This window comes from Erithacus rubecula, assembly GCF_903797595.1.
Source record: "Erithacus rubecula genome assembly, chromosome: 8".
Classification (NCBI taxonomy): domain Eukaryota; kingdom Metazoa; phylum Chordata; class Aves; order Passeriformes; family Muscicapidae; genus Erithacus; species Erithacus rubecula.
Window position 1 is genome coordinate 27,818,782 of NC_136659.1, and position 18,370 is coordinate 27,837,151.

An 18,370-nucleotide genomic window follows, 5' to 3' on the forward strand; every position below is an offset into this window, starting at 1 on the left:
CTGGACTAAATAGAAATTATAGAAAATGAATTGTTCTTTTTCTGTTGTGGCATTCCCAAAAGCCACCTGTAATTGGAGCATCTTTATTTCCTCATCAAATTTTATCCCTCTTTTACTTCAGGCTGTTTTATAGAGACATTCAAAGCAAAAATAACCAGGTCACCCAGGAGACCTGTAGCAAAGCAGAGATCCAGACATTTCTTCTAAGAACGTGCTCCAATACGAAAGTTTTCTTGTACAGAATGGAGACATACTTTTGCTTTGTCCCCAAGTATATATTTTGTATTATTTAAATATTTACTTTGCAAGACCAATAAACATTTATGATAATTTTATCTGTACAGCCAAAGGGAAGAAAATAGCCTCAGTGAGGTAAATAGGGAGAGCTCTGTACTGTTGTTATCTGTATTTGGATAGCATCTTTATGGCTTAGTATTAAATTGCTGAAGAAGTAATTTAAACAAAATGTTGTGATTATGTGCACATCCAAACCCTGTGGCTGAGGGTGACATCATTCTAAATTGCAAGAGCTCTATACATCATGGTCTGCCTCAGTGGGGTAATTTTAGCACAATCCAGCTCTGTCCTGCTGACTCAGCACTTAACTCACCCTGTAAGGTTGTGCTCACTGGTGGTGTGTTTAGGAATGTCATTGTTTCCAATCACATCCCTTGCAGAGATGGAATAGATGATGCAGACAGCCAAGGGGATGGCAGCAGTCAGCCTGACACCATTTCCATTGCCTCCAGGACATCACAGAACACAGTGGACAGTGATAAGGTAGGACTGAAATGTGAAAATACGTGGCAGGTAATTACCCCCAGAAAAATGTAAGTGAAAAGCAGAATAGAAGGTGAAAGAAGGCAGCCTGTCTTCTGAGTGAGCTGAAAGTTGTATTCCCCTTTGCTAGATTATTAAAACCCAGCCTGTTTCTGTGTGCTCATCAGTACTGCTCTTCTCCAGGGTAACATCTCTGTTACTGCTGCTTGTTTGTGGTTAATACACAAAGGTTCAATTGGCTCTGAAGAAACAGCCCAGAGCAACCTTTTCTTGCCTAGTAAATCTTGTCCTGTGAGATCCAGGTTCTGAGTGAGCAAACAGCTGCTTATGTTACACATTTCCCTCTGAGCTGAAATCAGTTGTTTGTTGGAGGGAATGCAGGTACTTACACACCAATTAATGCAGCAACATTGGGATCCTGGCTGGTATCTTGAGAGCCTGGGAAACCTACCAGTTCCAGAGACTGTGATTCTGGACCCCTCTCCTGACAAACATATGCTGGAGCATATGGATGGCCCCGAGGCACGCTAGATTCTGTTGGAATGCTGCACACTATTGGCATGTATGTCCTTGTCATTTTACTTGTCAGACAGTCTGAGGATTCCTCACTCTAATTTGTCACCCTGATGCCTCCAGCTGTGCTTTTCCACTGCATTAGCAGTTGATTGTAGGAGGAAATGGGCAGTTAACAAATACTTTAGCTACACTGATGGGCTTTGTCATATCCCCTGAGCGAATGCCCATATTCTCTTCAGGTGTTGTTGTGAAATCACATGTAACTTGAAAAAAGCTGAATTCTCCCACACCTTTATGGATTTATCTGTTTGTCAGGGCTTTAATTGTGCTGCCACTTAGACAAGGTAGAAGGGTGTCTTCACAAAATCAGAATCCAAGCTTTGGTTGTAAAGTTCACAGGTAAGGTTTAGTGCAGACACTGTTTAGAAAGTTGGACTCAGAAATGTAAGTTAATTGCAAATCAAATATCTTTGTAAGACCATCTGTTGTATTTATCTTAAATGCATGCCCCCATGCTTTTACTTTTTTGTCCAATAACATGCATTTGGAAAGTGTTAAACCTGACAATCCAAAGGCCACTGTAATGTATGCAAATACTTTGCCTGATGTCTGAGAAATCTTCGATCCACATGGACTTGTCTTACTTTCTGCGTTTTTCACATTTATCATTCCTGCTAAAAGGCCCTGACTTAGTGCAGTACTTGAGCTCATGCTTAATTTTAAGCACTTGCCTAAGCCTTGCTCGTTTGCCCCCAGCCCATTGTCTCGGTTGCATGAATTCTGGCCACATCCAGGTAAGGTGCTCCATGTTGCATGCTGCAGCTGCATACAAGGGCTATGGTGCCAACACAGGCTGTGTACCCTGAAAGACAGCCCATCGTGGCAGGAGTTGCATGAGTGGAAATATTTATAGGAATTTCTATCCAGAACCCTTTTTTCTATGCAAACCAGTGATTTGAACTGAACAGCAAATGTATATGAGATAAACTGACTAAAGATCATACAGGGGAAAAGTTGTTACCACTGGGGAAATGATTATGTCATCCTTTTAACTTTTTTGAGGTGGGCAGGTTCACTTGCTAACTTAAGGCTGTGTGCTTTTTTGTCCTGTTATACTTCTAATGAATAGAAACAAATTGGAGTGTACAGCTGAGGCTAAAGGTTGCTTGTATATGCTTTGTTGAATCTCAGGTAGCAGTCTATCATCCTTAACTAGAGAGACAGTTCCTGCTGAACAATTTCCTTATTGTCTCTGATGCTAATGCCAGAACACTGTGGAGAATTCAGCTCCTAGAGTGCTGCATTATCATGTCTTTGCTCCAAGGAGAATGAACTCCCTGCATCTCTTTATAGTTCTCTCCCTTTCCCTGCACAATGTTACCCAAATTAGTGGCAGATGAAGCTGAGCTGCCTTGCCTCCTGCGGGGCTGGCAGAGTCACCCCTGTCTCAGTGTCTGCTCAGACATGGGGCTCACCTGCTGGCACAGAGCCCTCTGGCCCTGCTGTGCAGGGACTGTCCTGTCAGCAGATTCAAAGCTCTGAGAGGACTCCTAATGGTGACTTTTTACACATGGGATTTTTTCCTGCAGCATGTAGTAGAGTTTTTCTCCTAGGAGGGTCTGAATGAAATGTGATTGGGCTGGGAGGTTTAATATTCTCACGTGGACTGGTGCTGGTTCCCAGCACTGGAAGACAGACCATGTTGTGCTCTCCAGGCAGGTTTTCTTGGCAGAGTGGGCAGTTCTTGGCACACACTGTAGTGTACATTCTATAGTTAACCTGTGTGGGGCTGGTAGCAGCTCCAGTGGTTCAGGGTTCAGCAATCAGTGGTTTCCCTGCCTATTTAACTCCAGCACAGTCAAGAGATTTATTTCCATGAGTTCAGATTCAAGCCTAGAAACTTTTTGCAGCTGCAGCCTCCATGGGTGACTTCTCTATGTGCCCCAGTGAGATCTCCATTTAGAGGAGCCAATGGAAAGAGCTGCTAGCTTTAGAAACTGGCAGTTCACAGCAGCCTCCTCTTCAAACCTCTGCCAAGAGCCTTGCAGTGCCAGCAGCGTGCCAGGATGGCAGCAGATCAATCCTGCCTTGGGACTATCTGTGTATTAACTCCATGCCTGAAGCAATTCTCAAGTAATGCCTAAGAGTTGATATTCCTCTCTGAAGCCTAAAGAATTCAAAGATTTAGCTGACACACTTTGTCCTTTCCTTAAACCTTGCTATTATGCCTGAGGATTGCCTAATGCATTAGTTGAATGTTCAGACAAAAATGTCAAACAACATTTTAGACAAAGAAAATCACAACTTCTCAAAGGTTCTCAATTTCAAGTAACACTTCTGCTTAACAACACTCCTCATGCCTCAAGTCATATCTATTTCTTTCAACTTATTTGTGAGTCAGCTCCTTCTGAGTTGTAAGTAGCAATTTCTGTTTTCTCTCACCATGGCACAACCCTGGAGCTAAGCTTTACTTTTGCATTTCAGACTCCTAAAAAGGCAAAAAGGTTTTTTGTTGCTAAGTGGGAATGAAATAACCTTATTGTAAATTCAGCAAGGATTTGTTTTCTCTCCAGACATGTGAATATGGCCACAACATTTATCAGGGGGATCCTTTGGTGCAGAGGATAGAGCTGGGGGGGGCTGAGTCCTGGTTCTGCTCCATCACTCACATGTTGGATTCCATCACCAAGTACATTTGATGGCACATTACCCTCTCCTTTTTCCTCTTGTCTGGATGAAGAATTTGCAAGGGTAGACAAAACTTTTTCCAAACATTACATTTGTACATTAACTACAGCATTGTCCTCCATGTCCCAACATGTGATGCAGAGCTGATTTCAGACCTGGTTTTGTAACATTATGGTAGCAGACTCTGCTTTGAAAATATTCTGAGTTATGTGCTGGCTTCAGAAGTGTTATTAAGCCCTTCATTATGCAGAACTTCCTGACTGCAGGCAGTGGTCAGGTGATTATATAAGGCTCTCCAGATTTAAAAAAAAATAGTAATAATAGTGTATGGGTTTAAATTAAATACTTGATTAAGTAGCTTCTTAAATCAGGATATGAGTATTTAATATCTTTACTTTTCTTGGGCTTTTCTCTCTCAAAAATATGTAAAGCTATTATCCCCAGGCTCAAACATTTAATTTTCATTAAATTATATATAGTAGAAACACAGACTTCAAGTAAGGTCTATAGGTTTGCACCTTTGTAAAAGGAAAGAAAGAGAGAACATATAAAATGCTTCTTTTTCCATTTGGAATCCATGACTACTTCTATATGCAATCTATAATTAAAATATTTAATATACAGGAAAAAAATTATTTAGATTGACATTTGGATTGTGTAAGTTTTATATAGAGGGGGGGAAATGGGTTGATGACCCAGACTCAGTGCTAAGAAATCAACAGATAATGAATATTATTCCAGATAATTTCAATTCCCATTGAGCATCCAGGTCAGGTCTTAGGTAACCTACTATGCAAAACTTCTTCATCCTTTTCCAAAAGGCAAAGGAGACAGCTTTTGTTCTAAACAGTAAGCCCTCTTCAGCATGCTATCTAAAATCCTCTCCTTAGAGAAAAATCCTTGCCCTATTCACAGCAGACAGGATTTCAGTCTTTATATTTGGATTCAAAGCAGTGGGGAATTGCATAAAGGAAATGTTACATGCAGGGCATTCTCATTTGTTGAGCCCATTGAGCTGTTGGCTTGTGGAACAGCTGTTTCTGGTGATACTGGTCCAGCTTCCAATGGCCTCCTTTTTGTTGGCTTTTGCAGAATACTGAGGAGAGCAGTTCTCATTTCCTTCTGTTGTTTTTGGATGTGGAAAAAGGTTCTGAAATGTGAACTGAAAACGTTTTACTCTCTAAAAATAATTCTACATTATACACTTTTATCTGTTCCATTAGATACTAGACACAGCTCATCTTTCAGCAGTCATGAGACTCAGATCTTGACCTCTTCTACATTGGTGGTATTATGTAAAATCTGGGAATAATCATTCTTCTAATTGAAGGTAATTTGTACAAGAAGGGAGATTTTAGAATTAAGGCTTGTTGGAATGAGTCACTTAGGGGCAAATTCTCTTTTCTTGAGAAGCTTCTAATCAAGGTAAAACAGCTTTCTCCCTGTGATATTGTTGCTAAAGCAGAAAAGCTCACTCACTGTCAGTGAGCTCTGTGTTGAGTCACCTGCAAGAGACACATTTCTGCTGCAGTCCTGGAGGAACATCAAGGGACAGGGAGTGTTGACCCCCTGTGCATGGCCAGAACATGTCACCATGGACTGGAGTCTGTGCAGCACCTGAGCAGGGGGCTGCCCTGAACAGCAAACACCTGCCAGTGGAAAAATCTCTCTGCCATTAGTGGGTGCTATGTATTGCACTGATGGGAAAGAAGCTGGAAGGTGCAATGCAAACTCTGGGGCAGAGCCAAGGTAGAGCAGCAGCATGGGAATATGGGGTGGGTGGTGAAGCAGGGAGTCACTTAAATACAGAATCAGGAGTGTTTAGAAGTGTTCTTGTTTTCTGGAGCACTGTGATAGGTGCCAGCAATTTATCTGCCAGACATTGACCTGAAGAGGTTTCTTCCTCCAACCAAGATATTTTACTCTCAGTAAATTGGATTAGAGTAAACAACTGTGAGTTTCTAAAGGGCAAAGGAAGGGATTGATCTGCTCTCATTTGTGTAAGTACTGTTGTGGTTATTCTGCCACAAGTGGCATGCTGGAATTCAGTGTACTGTCTGGAGTGCTGCTTCCTTGCAGGGACTGATGAGTTATGGGACCACAAGTAAAACTAAATTTATGTAATAGAAAATGACTGCTGACTGTTAAGTGAATTTTTCCTGTGAAGGTATGATAAAGAGGAGTGAATTATGGCCCCAGAGGATGCATTTCTATTGCTTGAATGCTGCCTGGCATTAGAGCAGTTCTCTCACTGAGTTCCTACCGCCCTTACCTGTGGAAAAGAGAAAACATGATAGCAATCAAAGGAAAACCTGGCATAAAACATTTTTGCACTTTATTTAGCCTTCTTGAGGGCTCACTAGCTATAGATTATTAATTCCTTTGAAGATACTGTCATGCAGTAGCAAAGTGTTTATCTTACCAAGGAAATAAATTACTCAGCCAGGAGCTGACATCTCTCTGTCTCTCTAATGATAATTTCTTAAAATCTCCTTAGGCTCTGGGAGAGGCTGCCTCTCAGTTCTGGCTCTGAATCTCGGTTAGGACCCCTGTAAATTCAGCTTTTCCCTGAGAAAAATATACAAATGTATGTGTCTTTTTTTTTTTTTTTTTTTTTTTTTTTTTTCCAGTATGAATGGTTTCCTGGAACTGAAGTAATTGAAGTGACATTTTGAGCTGATAAAATGAGACTGGTTTCTCTCTGCTGGCAATGCCTGATTTGGCATAAACTTACCTCTCTAATCTTTGATGTTCAATAATACTGTGGCACTTTTTTCTCTCCTTCCTAAGTAAGGATTTTGCCTTTGCTTCCTGTATTTCTTATCAGGAATACAGCAGTGCCAATATCATGAAATGTTCCAGCTTTTGATTTGCAGAGCTCTACTTGTCTGTCTAAATTTGATGTTTTTCAGTGTTTTGGAAAATTAACTTGAGGCTATTGGAGTGAAATATAGCACACTCAAATAGACAAGGTATAAATTGTGCTTTTAGACTTCCAAATGAAGGAAATCTGGACTGAAGTGCTACATGTACTTTGAATTGTGCAAACATTCACAGAAAACTCTGAAACACAGAGGGGATCCAAATAATTACAACCATTCTTTTCTCAGTGTTGGGCCTATGCTCTGCCTTGGTATAACTTAATCTCTGTTTGAGGACTTGGCTGATAGGTCCACAATGCCTTTATTTATCTGTGCACCAGTCACTATGGCTTGTAGCTGTACAGGAATTTACCCACCTGCCACCTGCAGGCAGAGTCATTTTACAGTTCTTTTTTTAGTGATTTATGATACATGTAGCAAAGAATCTCCAGCTCAGGTATTAGTACTGGCTCTGCCTACAGCACAGATCTCTCAGGACAATTCTGAGGCTTTTGGCACTTTTTTCTCTCAATGGACTTTGAAAAAATGGACTTTGGTCTTCCCTGGATTGGAACCAGATTTCAAAACAATCAAAAAAGTAACTCTCACCAACTTTGATGTTCAGCCAGGTTTAATCCTGGCTTGAATTACATGTTATCTGTCTTTTCTGGCACCCATTTCTGATGTAACAGGTAGGTGATCAGGAGATTTACCTCTGAGATCTGCCAAGGGTGCAAGTGCTACTGACAGTAAGACATTTGCTTTCTGCTGCCAGCCAGTTTTTGCTGCAGCTGTGGGTGGAGGCAGCACCAGGCACAGGCTCTTATTCCACAGAACCTTCTTAGAAAAGCTTCCTTTGGAAAACAAAATAAAATATGATCAGCTGCTTTTAAAATATAACACTTGTTGGAAGCACTTGCAAACTTCATAGTAATTATTCAGGGGACTTTAGAGAAAGTAATGTAGTGAAGCCTTATTCATCTTTACTTGCACAGCATGGCTGGACAACTTCCCACACACCTGCCAAGGAGGTGATGACAATGGATGACTTTCCCAAAAGGTCCTTTTTTTTTTTTTTTTTTTTTTTAAATCTGGTAGTTGAATTTTGCCATGACATTTCCCAGATATTTAAGTGTTTCACACTGTGTAAATACAACAGAGCCAAAACATCTGCAGCGCCCATGGAAATAGCAATCATGTTGTTCATTGGGTAACTTTTCCAGGAAATAGCTTCATAAAAGGCAGGCATGAAATTTGCCATGCATCTTAAATATCTCAGCTGGGATTTCTGAAAGTGCTATTGAACTTTAGTGGGATCTCTGCTCCCAAAATTCTTGGAGACAATCCTTTCCCTAAAGGAAAGCCATTCCTGTGGTTGTCAGTGCAGGGTCACTTCTCAGCACCCACAAGTTTATTTCCAGACCAGTGAAAGAAGCAGCAGATATTTTCTTAGCACCTCTCCAAAGTTTGGTTGGTTTTTTGAATCTAGATTCAGCTGGGTGATCAGATGCTGAGGACAGATTCAACTGCAGGTTGAAAGTGAAGTCCTACAGAAAGGGTTTCTTCAAAGATGTGTTTTCAGCACTGTCCTCCCTGCAGAACTGGCTGTTACATTCAGGGCAGGTAGAATATGCTCCACTTCTTTCATAAAGTGCACTGTTTTGTGAATGTTTACTTCTATTGCTATCCACTTCAGAACAAACATTCACTATTGCTTGAATAAATCATGCTTCTTCATTGAGGACATAAGGATCAGCATTCAGTAAGGTTTCAGTCTTATTCTTAGATCTTTTAAATCTAATGCATCCTTTGGTGGAAAATAAGTAAATCAGTAACACTTGAAAATATAAGTCAAGTCCCATTATGATAACACAAGTGTGTGAAACTCCTTCAGAGTGAAGGTCTCCTGAGAACATTGTAGATGTAAATATCAGCACATTCCTGTTGAGGGTATTTAAATGTAATTTCTGTGGTAACCCACTTATCTCTCCTTTCTATTCCTGCAAGCAGTGTAAAAATCAGATTCTATACTGATGTGCTGATGGACACATTCCCCAGAGAGGTGCAAGGCACACAGTCGGGGTTTGTATAATCATGTCATCTTAGTTCATATGATGAGTATCATAAACCCACTGCAAATGTTGTATCTCTCAATCACAAGACACTTCTGAAGCACATGTGATCCTGCTTAGGCAGGATGGCTGTAATTTTTAAATGTAAAAAATAAGGTGCTGCTCTTTAAAAGATGGGTGGAAACTCAGCTGTGGACAACACTACGGTCTTACATGACAGGAAATAAGCTCACTATCAATAAATCTATATTACTAAGCAAACAAAAAGATATTTTGATGCCTGCTGAAAGAAAGAGGATGTTTAAGTTAGGGGGATGTTTAAGTGAATGAGTTTGATGCAATCAAAACAGACTAAGAAGGAAGGAAGTACAGTAAAATCCCTGTCTTTTATTTCAAAGACATGAGCAACCCAGTGATTTTAAAATAGAAGGATTAAGATAAATTATTGATTTGCACAGAAGAATTAAAGGATATTCTGAGTTGCAGCTCTGCAAAGGGACCAGATGTTGTTTGACTTTTATAACTGTGCTGTGATTTTTCAAAGAATCGGGTGTCAAAGATTTGTTGCCATTTACCTTGCATTAGAAATTGAGTTGGACTTTGGTGAGAGAGGAGTTTCCATCTCTGAACTGGTCTTTGACTGATTGGAAACAGTTCAAATTGATTCATGTTAGTCAAAATAAGTATTTTTTTCCAGCAAAAATTGTTAGACAAAACCAGATGTATTCAAAGAGATCAAGTGATTTGGTTCCTTCCTCCTCTATATCCACTAATGTAAGTGGGAGCTGAACTGAGAGTCATTAAAGGCCATTTCCTCATTATTGCTTATCAAAACTATCACTGTGTTCCTTCCCTTTCTCCTCGTGGATGATTCCTTTTCACCTTTGTCCTTGCACCTCGTGCACAGCAGAGGATGCCAGTCCTGGAGTGACACTGCTGAGGTGATTCCCCACCTTGGGCTGTCCTGAGCCATCACCTCCAACAGGGGTGCCCAGCCCCTGCCCAGACACACCTTCCCAAAAATCTGACACCACTTTAGAAAGCAGCCTGCTCAGCACAAAAAATGGACACTCCTGCCTCAGCCTTATGCTGGTGTTCCAAATTAGTCTGCTGATTAAAGGGACAAAATACTTAATTAAAAGTGGATAGACTATGGGGTCTCCTCCAAATAAGGACACAAACAGAATAGGAATTGTCCATCAATATTCTGGGATTGTCTCTGTATCCATTCTTGGGCCACTAGATCATCTAAAGTGCTTGGCTTGGAAAGAAAGGAGCAAACAATATTCAGAACTTGTTTTTAAAAAGGGTATTTTTTTAAAATTATTTTTATCTCAAGTTCTACTTTCTATGTTGTCATTAAGCAAGAAGTTGTTCCTCATCTAAATCCAATCATTCTCCTCCTGTTCTTCAAAGAACTTGAGTTCATGTTTATTTTTCCTGTGCTGTTGTTTTGAGTTGTTTCTGGGGTTTTGTTCTGGTGATTACAGCGTGTTTGTTTAATTTGGATGTACAATATAAAATATATCCCTCTGGAGGAACAATATGTTTTCTTTTGGGCATAGTTTTTTTTTTTTCATTTTAGAATTCATCATGTGTGTGTGGTTAATGCTTACTAGAGATGCCAGGTTTGTTCAAGGAACTTAGAAAACCTTGGAACAGCATGGTTCCAGCTATAAAGGGCACATAGGGATAACAAAGAATAACTGTCTAGAAGTGAAGTTTAAGTGAGATCAGAACTTAGTGCTAGGAACTGACCTTTGAACAACACTAAACTTCATTGATCAAGGACATTAGAGGACATTGGAAACCATGCAAGTTCAAAGTTAATATTAGCAAGAGGTTTGATATTGGAAAAAAAATCTGTGTATGAAGGAGAGAAACTAAAGGAAACAGTTCCAAATTCCTTTTTTCCTTCATATCAAGGCGATCAAGTCAGGAAAATATTTATAAGAACACCTTTAATTCAGTCATATAGCAGCTTTTAGGTGGGTTCAGAAATCCTGCTGCAGGGTCTCTTTCAGTAAGTGTATATCTGCAGCAGCTGCCATTGCCACCTTGCCTCTGAGTGTTGGTAGTGTGTGCTGGTGGCCTTATCCAGATTTGGCTGACTCTTGGTATGCTGAATTTATCTGTTCCTGGGGAGTCATCAAGTCTGTGTGTGCCCAGACCTCATCAGTTCTTGGGAAAATATCACAGCCTGCTGTCTCAGCTCACACTTCTCTCTTCACCTTGCTGTCTGCTGGTAAATGCTTCTCCATCCAAACCTGTAGATAAACTTATATAAAACTCATTCATGCATTCTCCTGTGGCATGGCCCTTGCACAAGGTGGAATGCCTGATTATGGGCAAAAAGGAGCAGCCAGATAGTGAGATAATTTATTTTAACTCTTAAACCTTAGTCTTTGTGTGTTGGCTGGTTGAGCACAGCTGTGACCATGGAGGACCATGAAGTATCAGAAGAACACAGGTACTGGACTGGGAGGCAAGATAAGGAGGCACAGGGCATGGAGGGCAAGCCACAGGGAAGCACAGAGCTGGGCAAGCAGCTGAGGGAGGTGAAAGCTTTCCTGAAGATGTAGATGTTCCATGTGGGGGGACTGGAGGAAGTGATCACACTACTTAATGTATTATGTCTCCTCTTTCCCCTTAAATCCCAGTAAGAGATTATTTCTTCTTCTCACCCCTAGGTCAACGAGGTGGGAAAAGGCTTTGAGTTACAGAAAGGACTATTCTAGTTTCTTCTGCTTGTCCACAAACTCACAGCCTTTTCAGTGATCTGAGGCAGAATTTATTCTGGAGCTAAGTATTTTTGCCCAGGAGGCACCTCCCTGCCTTGGATTCAGCATTCACCTTGTAAAGCATGCCTTGCTACTGGCAGCTAACAGAGGGGAGAGAGGCATCCAAAGCTTCCCCCAAGCCTCTGTGTCCAGGATCCAAGTGCTGCTGCTGCCCAGATCAACTTTATTTTTCTGTTTGTGTCTTGCATTAATTTAAAACCCACCAACAATTCAAATCAAACTCTCCTTCCTCAATATGTGCAGGCAAGAAACAGAGGAGTGTGAAACATGGCACAGCTCCTTTTCTGCCTGGGTTAATTTTTCCTGACACTACAGCATCATTTCCTGACCACAGCTGCAAATAAACAATTATTGAAAGCACAAGGCTGGGCCACACATGCATGTTTTCCACTGGCATGGAGAAAAGCTGTGTGTCGATTGCTGATTATTTATTTTCCCAAGAGTCAGTTGGGTTTGTTGTTATGTCTTTAGGGCACCATCTCTCCAGGTGTTGATCCTTCTCAGCTTGCAGGAAGAGTTGAGGGTGGGAGCCAGCAGTGCCCCACAGGTCCTGGGCCTCAGCTGGCATTATTACTAGAAGTTCTCCAGTGTTGATAGTTGCTGCATGATCCTGCAGTCAATAGGAAAGGACATCAGGGGTCTGCTCAGCAGAAGGAACACTTAGCCAAGCCATGTGATTTTCCTTTAAAACTCAAGTTGTTGTTAAACCATCAGTTAGAAGTGTGACATTTATATTGAGAAAGGAAATTGAAACACACAGAGGAGCTTCAGCTTTCTGGCTTGTGCAGATAATGCAGTGAGAGCTGAATTTTGCATGAATATCAGTGACTCTCCTTGGAAAGGCAAGGGCTGTATTCTCTCTCCATCTCCATCTATAAAATAGACAAAATGGCATCCAGCTGACTGGTCCATGCCCTCACATCCTGGACAGTCCTATGCTGTGCAGGATTCCAGTGTGAGCTGGCCAGTTGAAGGGCTGATGGCCCCTGCCCCAGCAGCAGATCCAGCCTTGCCATCTTCCTACTGGCTTGAACAGCTGGGACTGCAGGGACAGGCTGGGACTGAGATTCCTGACTGGCCTGGCTTTTGTTGCAATGGCTGAGCAGACTATGGCAGCATCCCCAGCCCTCTGCCTCTCAGATATAACAGAGCTGCAAACCAGGCCTCCAGGGGCTGTTTGTGGGTTGTCTTTTGTAATCTCTGAGGTTGCATGTTCTTTCTTAAGTCTTGGCCTCAGTACAGTTATTTTGACAAACTCTCTCCAACTCTGAAGTTCTGCTTTCCTCCCCAGCAACTCAACCTTTGGTACCTTTTGTCTTTATGAAACCTCTGTCCTTCCAACTTCCTGGGAGAGAAATTTGAGGATTGAGAAAGGACTTTAAAAATCAACCATTTCTCAGGCTCATGGAGTTCCTGCCTTATGACACTCTCCTTGTGTGATGCCCATGTGTTATTTACAAGCACTTGGCTGCTCATTTCCACCAAAAAAGGGGAAAAAAAGATAACATTGTTGAGGCTGAAGTGCAATTAGTTCTGTGGCACTGCAAAGAGCAAGAAAGGGGATGGTGAGTGCTGTTGTACTGGGTTAGGCAGCTGCTAAGGTCAGAGATGCAAGGCACAAAATATAAGTCTTTAGAAAAAATGCAAAGGAAATGCAAAGGGTGATAGTAAATCAGTTTTATTTCAAGTCAAGGAAAGCACCACACTGTTCACCAGGTGAATATCTGGCTCTGAGCCTCTCATAGCTCCACATCACATCCAGCCTTTCAGGAGTTCATCAGCTGCTCTGGGTTTTGTTTCAGAAGGTTCAGGATTTGCCTCCAGCCTTTGAACAAATCACTTTCCCTGTGAGGGGGGAGGTGAAGGATAAAGATAGTTAAGGAAAAGCTGGGCTGAAGCGGATGTCTTTTAAAAAAAACATACAGCTTATTTTCCATCTGTTGGTTCCCAGTCCTTGCTTGCTGTGAGAGACAAAGAGTAGCACTGCTGCATTTCAGGAGGACCAGGATGTTCTCCCCAGGTACAGATCTGAAAGGTGGCCACTTGCATCCACAGACCTGGAATTTTTGCTGATAGGAGCAATACTGTAACTGCTAAAATTGATCCTAATGAATGAGAGCTATTCTTTGCTTTTCTTAATGTTGTAACTGATTAATTCCCCAAAGAATTCTTTTGGACATCCCATCCCTATGTAAAGACTATGGCTAAGTGGCTTAATAGGATAAGTGCTTTATAAAACAGCTCTGTAATATTTTAGTTGTCTCTTTTCATTTCAGTAACAAGCATAAGGGAAGCTAATGTCCCAGTACACAGGGATTTACAATCACCATTAATGGAGATAATTCTCCTCATGGGAAACAATAAAAAATACCATTGCAAGAGCTAGAACACTTTTCTAGCTTTGCATTTTCATCACAACAGATTGTGTCTCTCTTGCTAAATTTCTTTGTGCTCTAGAGGAGAAAATAAATCTGGCAAAGAGAAGCAACTTTAATTGTAAAGATAAACTCATAATGGGGCACAGTAAGGGTTTCTGAGTTTCCCAAAACAGCATCTGTATGATTGAGGAAAATGAAATAAAATCATGGTAGCTATCAGCAGTTCAGTGAGTTTTAAACAAGCCCTGAATTATGGCAGAATTATGAAGAGTTTTTGCCTTTTTCACATTATCACCTCTAACAGAAGGGATCTCACTTGCTGTTTGTTCTATTTTGATGGTAAATCCATCCTAACAAATATGCTGACAAGCTGTAAGAGAGCAACTGACTTCAATTGCATGGGAGGTCTGTCTCATATTTTATAGGCATTTTAGAATCTGGTTTTCATGTCTTTAAAATATGCAGCAGTGGAGATTAATACATTGGTTTGGTTTTAAAGAGTGAACCTTGGATTTGAAGGTTTGCTGCAAACTCTTTTATTTAAATGCTTTCTTATTTATGGCACCATGCTTGGAATGTTATGCATAGCATTATCTGGCTATTAACTCTTGTGGCAAAATGGATTTTAGGATTAAACAAATTGTGAGCATTCCTTTGAAATTGCTGGAGCCAAAGGGGTTAGGAATGTTAGATTACCCAGCTGCAGCCATTCCCCCTGCACAGCCTTGTGATGTGTGATGGGGGTTCTGGTGGCTGGGTAGGAGGGAAGAGTCACTGGAAGCAGCTCGGATTGACATCCCTGCCTCACCACACAGGGTAGGTGACCAAGCTCTTTGATGAGCAGCAGGCAGAGAGAGGGAATGGTAGCCTTGATTTGGCACAATATAAGCTCCATGCTGGGCATATAGTTACTGTCCTTTGAAATCAGTCAGATTTGAACCTTTTGTGCTGTGATTGCTTATGCTGCATTTTTTGCTTTGCCCATCATTATGAGCTGGTGCAATGTGCTAATGCAAGAGATTATTCCAGGAGCTGTTTGAGGGTGAGCATGTTTCCATTGTGTGACTGGTCCCAGGGATTTTTTGGTGCAGAAAAATAGACAGTTTCTCTTTTATTCAACTGTAATATAGCAAAAATAGAATTTTGTCCTGTTAGAAGTGTTGTGTTAGAACACACATATGAGCTGTCTGCGTTCAGCTGCCTATCCCACCTGTGCATTCCCACCTCCACTTTTGGAAACCAATTCCAGCCAAACCCTGTCTCTTTTCAGCACAAAAGGACTGACTTTAGTGGGACCTGAATCTGTGTCCCCTCTCAAGCAGGTTTTTGCTTTGAAACAAGAAAATGTTATGAGCGTCCTTTTGGCTTTGAGCCAACACTAGTCTTTTAGTCAAGCAAGGAGGAGTCATGTTTTTAGATCCAAACATTAAACATTTCCTTCCTGCTGTCACACCTGTTTCCATTGAGAAGTGCTGGCTGCATGAAGAGCTGCTACCATTTAAATTCAGCTCCTCCTTGGAACAAATCATCCTCTGTGCACCTTTCCAGCTTCCGCTGAAGTGCGTTCTTGGGTGATTAATTCTTATGCAAATAAACTCTTGACTGGGTGATCATTTCCTTACCTGTTTCTCATATTGATGTGTTATTCCCCTGCCTGATGGGTAGTGTGCAGGGGTTTACTCTGTCTTCAGTTTTTTAAAGAAAAAAATGAAGTTTCCTATAGTTCATTTTTCCATATATCTAGATCCAATCTCAGTATTGCCAGGAACTTTGTTCACTGATGCTGGTTAGTCAAGTAATTGTTTTTGTCCCACCATCTAGTTTTAATTTCAGTGTTCTAGCTGGATAACTGGCCCAGTTATTTAGGTTAGTATGTCTTAGTTGTATAAGGAAAAGATATAGGGTTTATCTTGTTACATTGACTTCAAATAGTGCAGAAATCAATGTCAACTGGAATGTCATGGTTGGGTGAGGCTTTTATGTTAATGGAATGGGGAATTAACTGGAGAGGGGAAGACAGTAAAGAATGAGTTGCTCAGTTCCACAGAAATGAAATCAGGAGCTGTGACCTTTAGTAGGAAAGAGCTAGCAGAAGGAGAAGGAATCACATGAACTTCTCTCTTATGTCAGTGGATAAATTGGGCATTTTTCAGCACAAGGGGTAATGGGAACAAATGATTCTGTGACTGTCTTGTCTGTTCTGTAGGCTTGAACAGCAGTGTCATTGTTTGGCCTGATCTTACCTGCAAAATGGACAGCACAGGGTGCTTCTGATACCCCTTTGGTCTGATTGCTGAGTTGTTATTTTGCAAAAATCAGAAACACTGCCAGGCAGTGTGCCTGGATAGCAAGGGCCTGATGGGATCCTATTGTTGGCTGCAGCTGAGGAGGAATCTGACAGTCTCCAAAGATACCAAGGAGCCTGTTGGCTGAGATTCCTTCTCCAGGAATGAGACAGTATTGGTTAAAGATGTTCTTGGTGCTGGTGTGCTAATCTGTCTTTCACAGATGAGTAGGAGAAATGGCTGGAAATATTACCTTTTGGAGTAGGCTCCTAGCAAGCCAATTACATACCATGAGTAATGAGTGCATTTGACAGCAGATTTTTTGATTTTACATTCACACATTCATAACACCTTGGAGCACTTAGTACCTTGTTAACCCAATTAGTATACTCTGAAACTGCCAAGGCAATCTGAACAGCTATTAATCACATGCCAAACTAGCCAAGATCACACTTTGTTATTACTGCAGAGGCAGCCAGGAGTGGATTGGGAAAGAAGCAGCTTGAAACATCAAAATGCACAGACAACTTGTTACAGTAAAACTAAATAATACTGAATCAGAAATTAATACAATAAAAGAAGCCATGATACCTTAAACTGGCCTGCCTCATTGGCACTTTAACAACTATAGTAGTGTATGAGTGGAAGTTGCTTATCCTGGAGCTGTGAAAAGAGCTCTACATGATTTGTGCTGAGCAGTGTTGATGGTACCATCCAGCCTGGGGGCTGTGCAGGTTTTTCTAGCATGGCCCAGAAAAAAGTGCACAACTGCAGCCTGCAAGCAATCAGACATGGACCTACACCTGACTTAACACCCTGGCACTGAGCACCTTCAGATGATCCCCAGCCTGAGTTATTGCCAGTCTCTGGGGTGCAGGGCTAACATTAAAGGGCAGCTCAGCTCCCAGGAACAGCTGATCCTTGACCCTGTGTTGCCAGACAGCTTTCAAAGCTGTAAATGCAATGGGATGGTTTGGTCCTGTCCAGGAGGAACAGGACAGGAGGTTGTGTTAATTAACACATTAGGGAGCTGCTTTTCCAAATCTGTTCAAGTTTCATAGCAGGGTCCCTTATGCTACAAGAATGTCTAAGTTACAGCAGCAAAGCTGGTATGGTTTTTACTGACCTAGTAATGGGTATCTGTGTTCCTGCATGAGGTACAAATAATACAAAAGATCCTGAGAAACTGTCAGAAATTGCATTTAACCTAAAATAAAATATGTAAGAGGATTTGTGTCAGATATTCCACCCCACCTGTCCACTGACAAAAACATTGCAGGTTTCAAAATCTGCTGTCTCATTTGTAATTAATACCACTGCATTGCAAACCTGGTATATTGGCTCTAGGAATAACAATGAAATAACAAATAAAGAGCACGAGTTAATGATGTAGTAAACCCTGTTCATGTAAGTAATGCAAGTTAGCACCTGTTTATAGAAAATAAAATTAAGCTATCTTGTTTTTTTTTTATGAGTTTATAATTCAGCTAATAGAGGAAATAGTGATAGACTTTTGTAGGCATTTGATTTGGGCCATGTGATATTTTTATTAACAGAGAAGAACAATAGAAAATAAACATGTGATGTATTAAATGATGGAAACCTGGCTAGTTGACAGATACTGATAAAATGGAATTATTATAGGGCAGGCAATTTTATAGAGAAATCCTGGAGAAATTTATCCTTACCTTTATGATAGGAGAAATTTTTTAGTCTAGTTTTCTAAGGAAGCAACATTTTCTTTCATGTTTTCCACATCTGCTTGTGCTCTGCCCTTTGACAACTTTTGTACCCATTGGACAAATTTTAGGCAACTTGGCAGGAGCTTCTGATCTCATTTCTGTGGAAAACCACATGAGGCTAGGGGAAGCAACCAAGGATTTGCTCTAGTTAGAAGAAATGCAGTAGTATGAACATATATTCATGGACACACATATGACTAGAAACTGCCCATGGCTGAGAGAGCTCGTAGATGCTTGACCCTCAGGA

General features: G+C 41.1%; 1 protein-coding gene across 11 annotated transcripts in view; it reads left to right on the plus strand.

Moving 5' to 3' along the window:
• Nucleotides 1–18,370, plus strand: part of KALRN (kalirin RhoGEF kinase) — a 457,536-nt gene that overhangs the window by 329,343 nt on the left and 109,823 nt on the right. For all 11 annotated transcript variants that reach the window (XM_079310809.1, XM_079310810.1, XM_079310805.1 and 8 more), the window contains exon 33: nt 678–780. In XM_079310809.1, the coding sequence (XP_079166935.1) occupies nt 678–780 (103 nt within the window). The remainder of the gene's footprint in view (nt 1–677; nt 781–18,370) is intronic.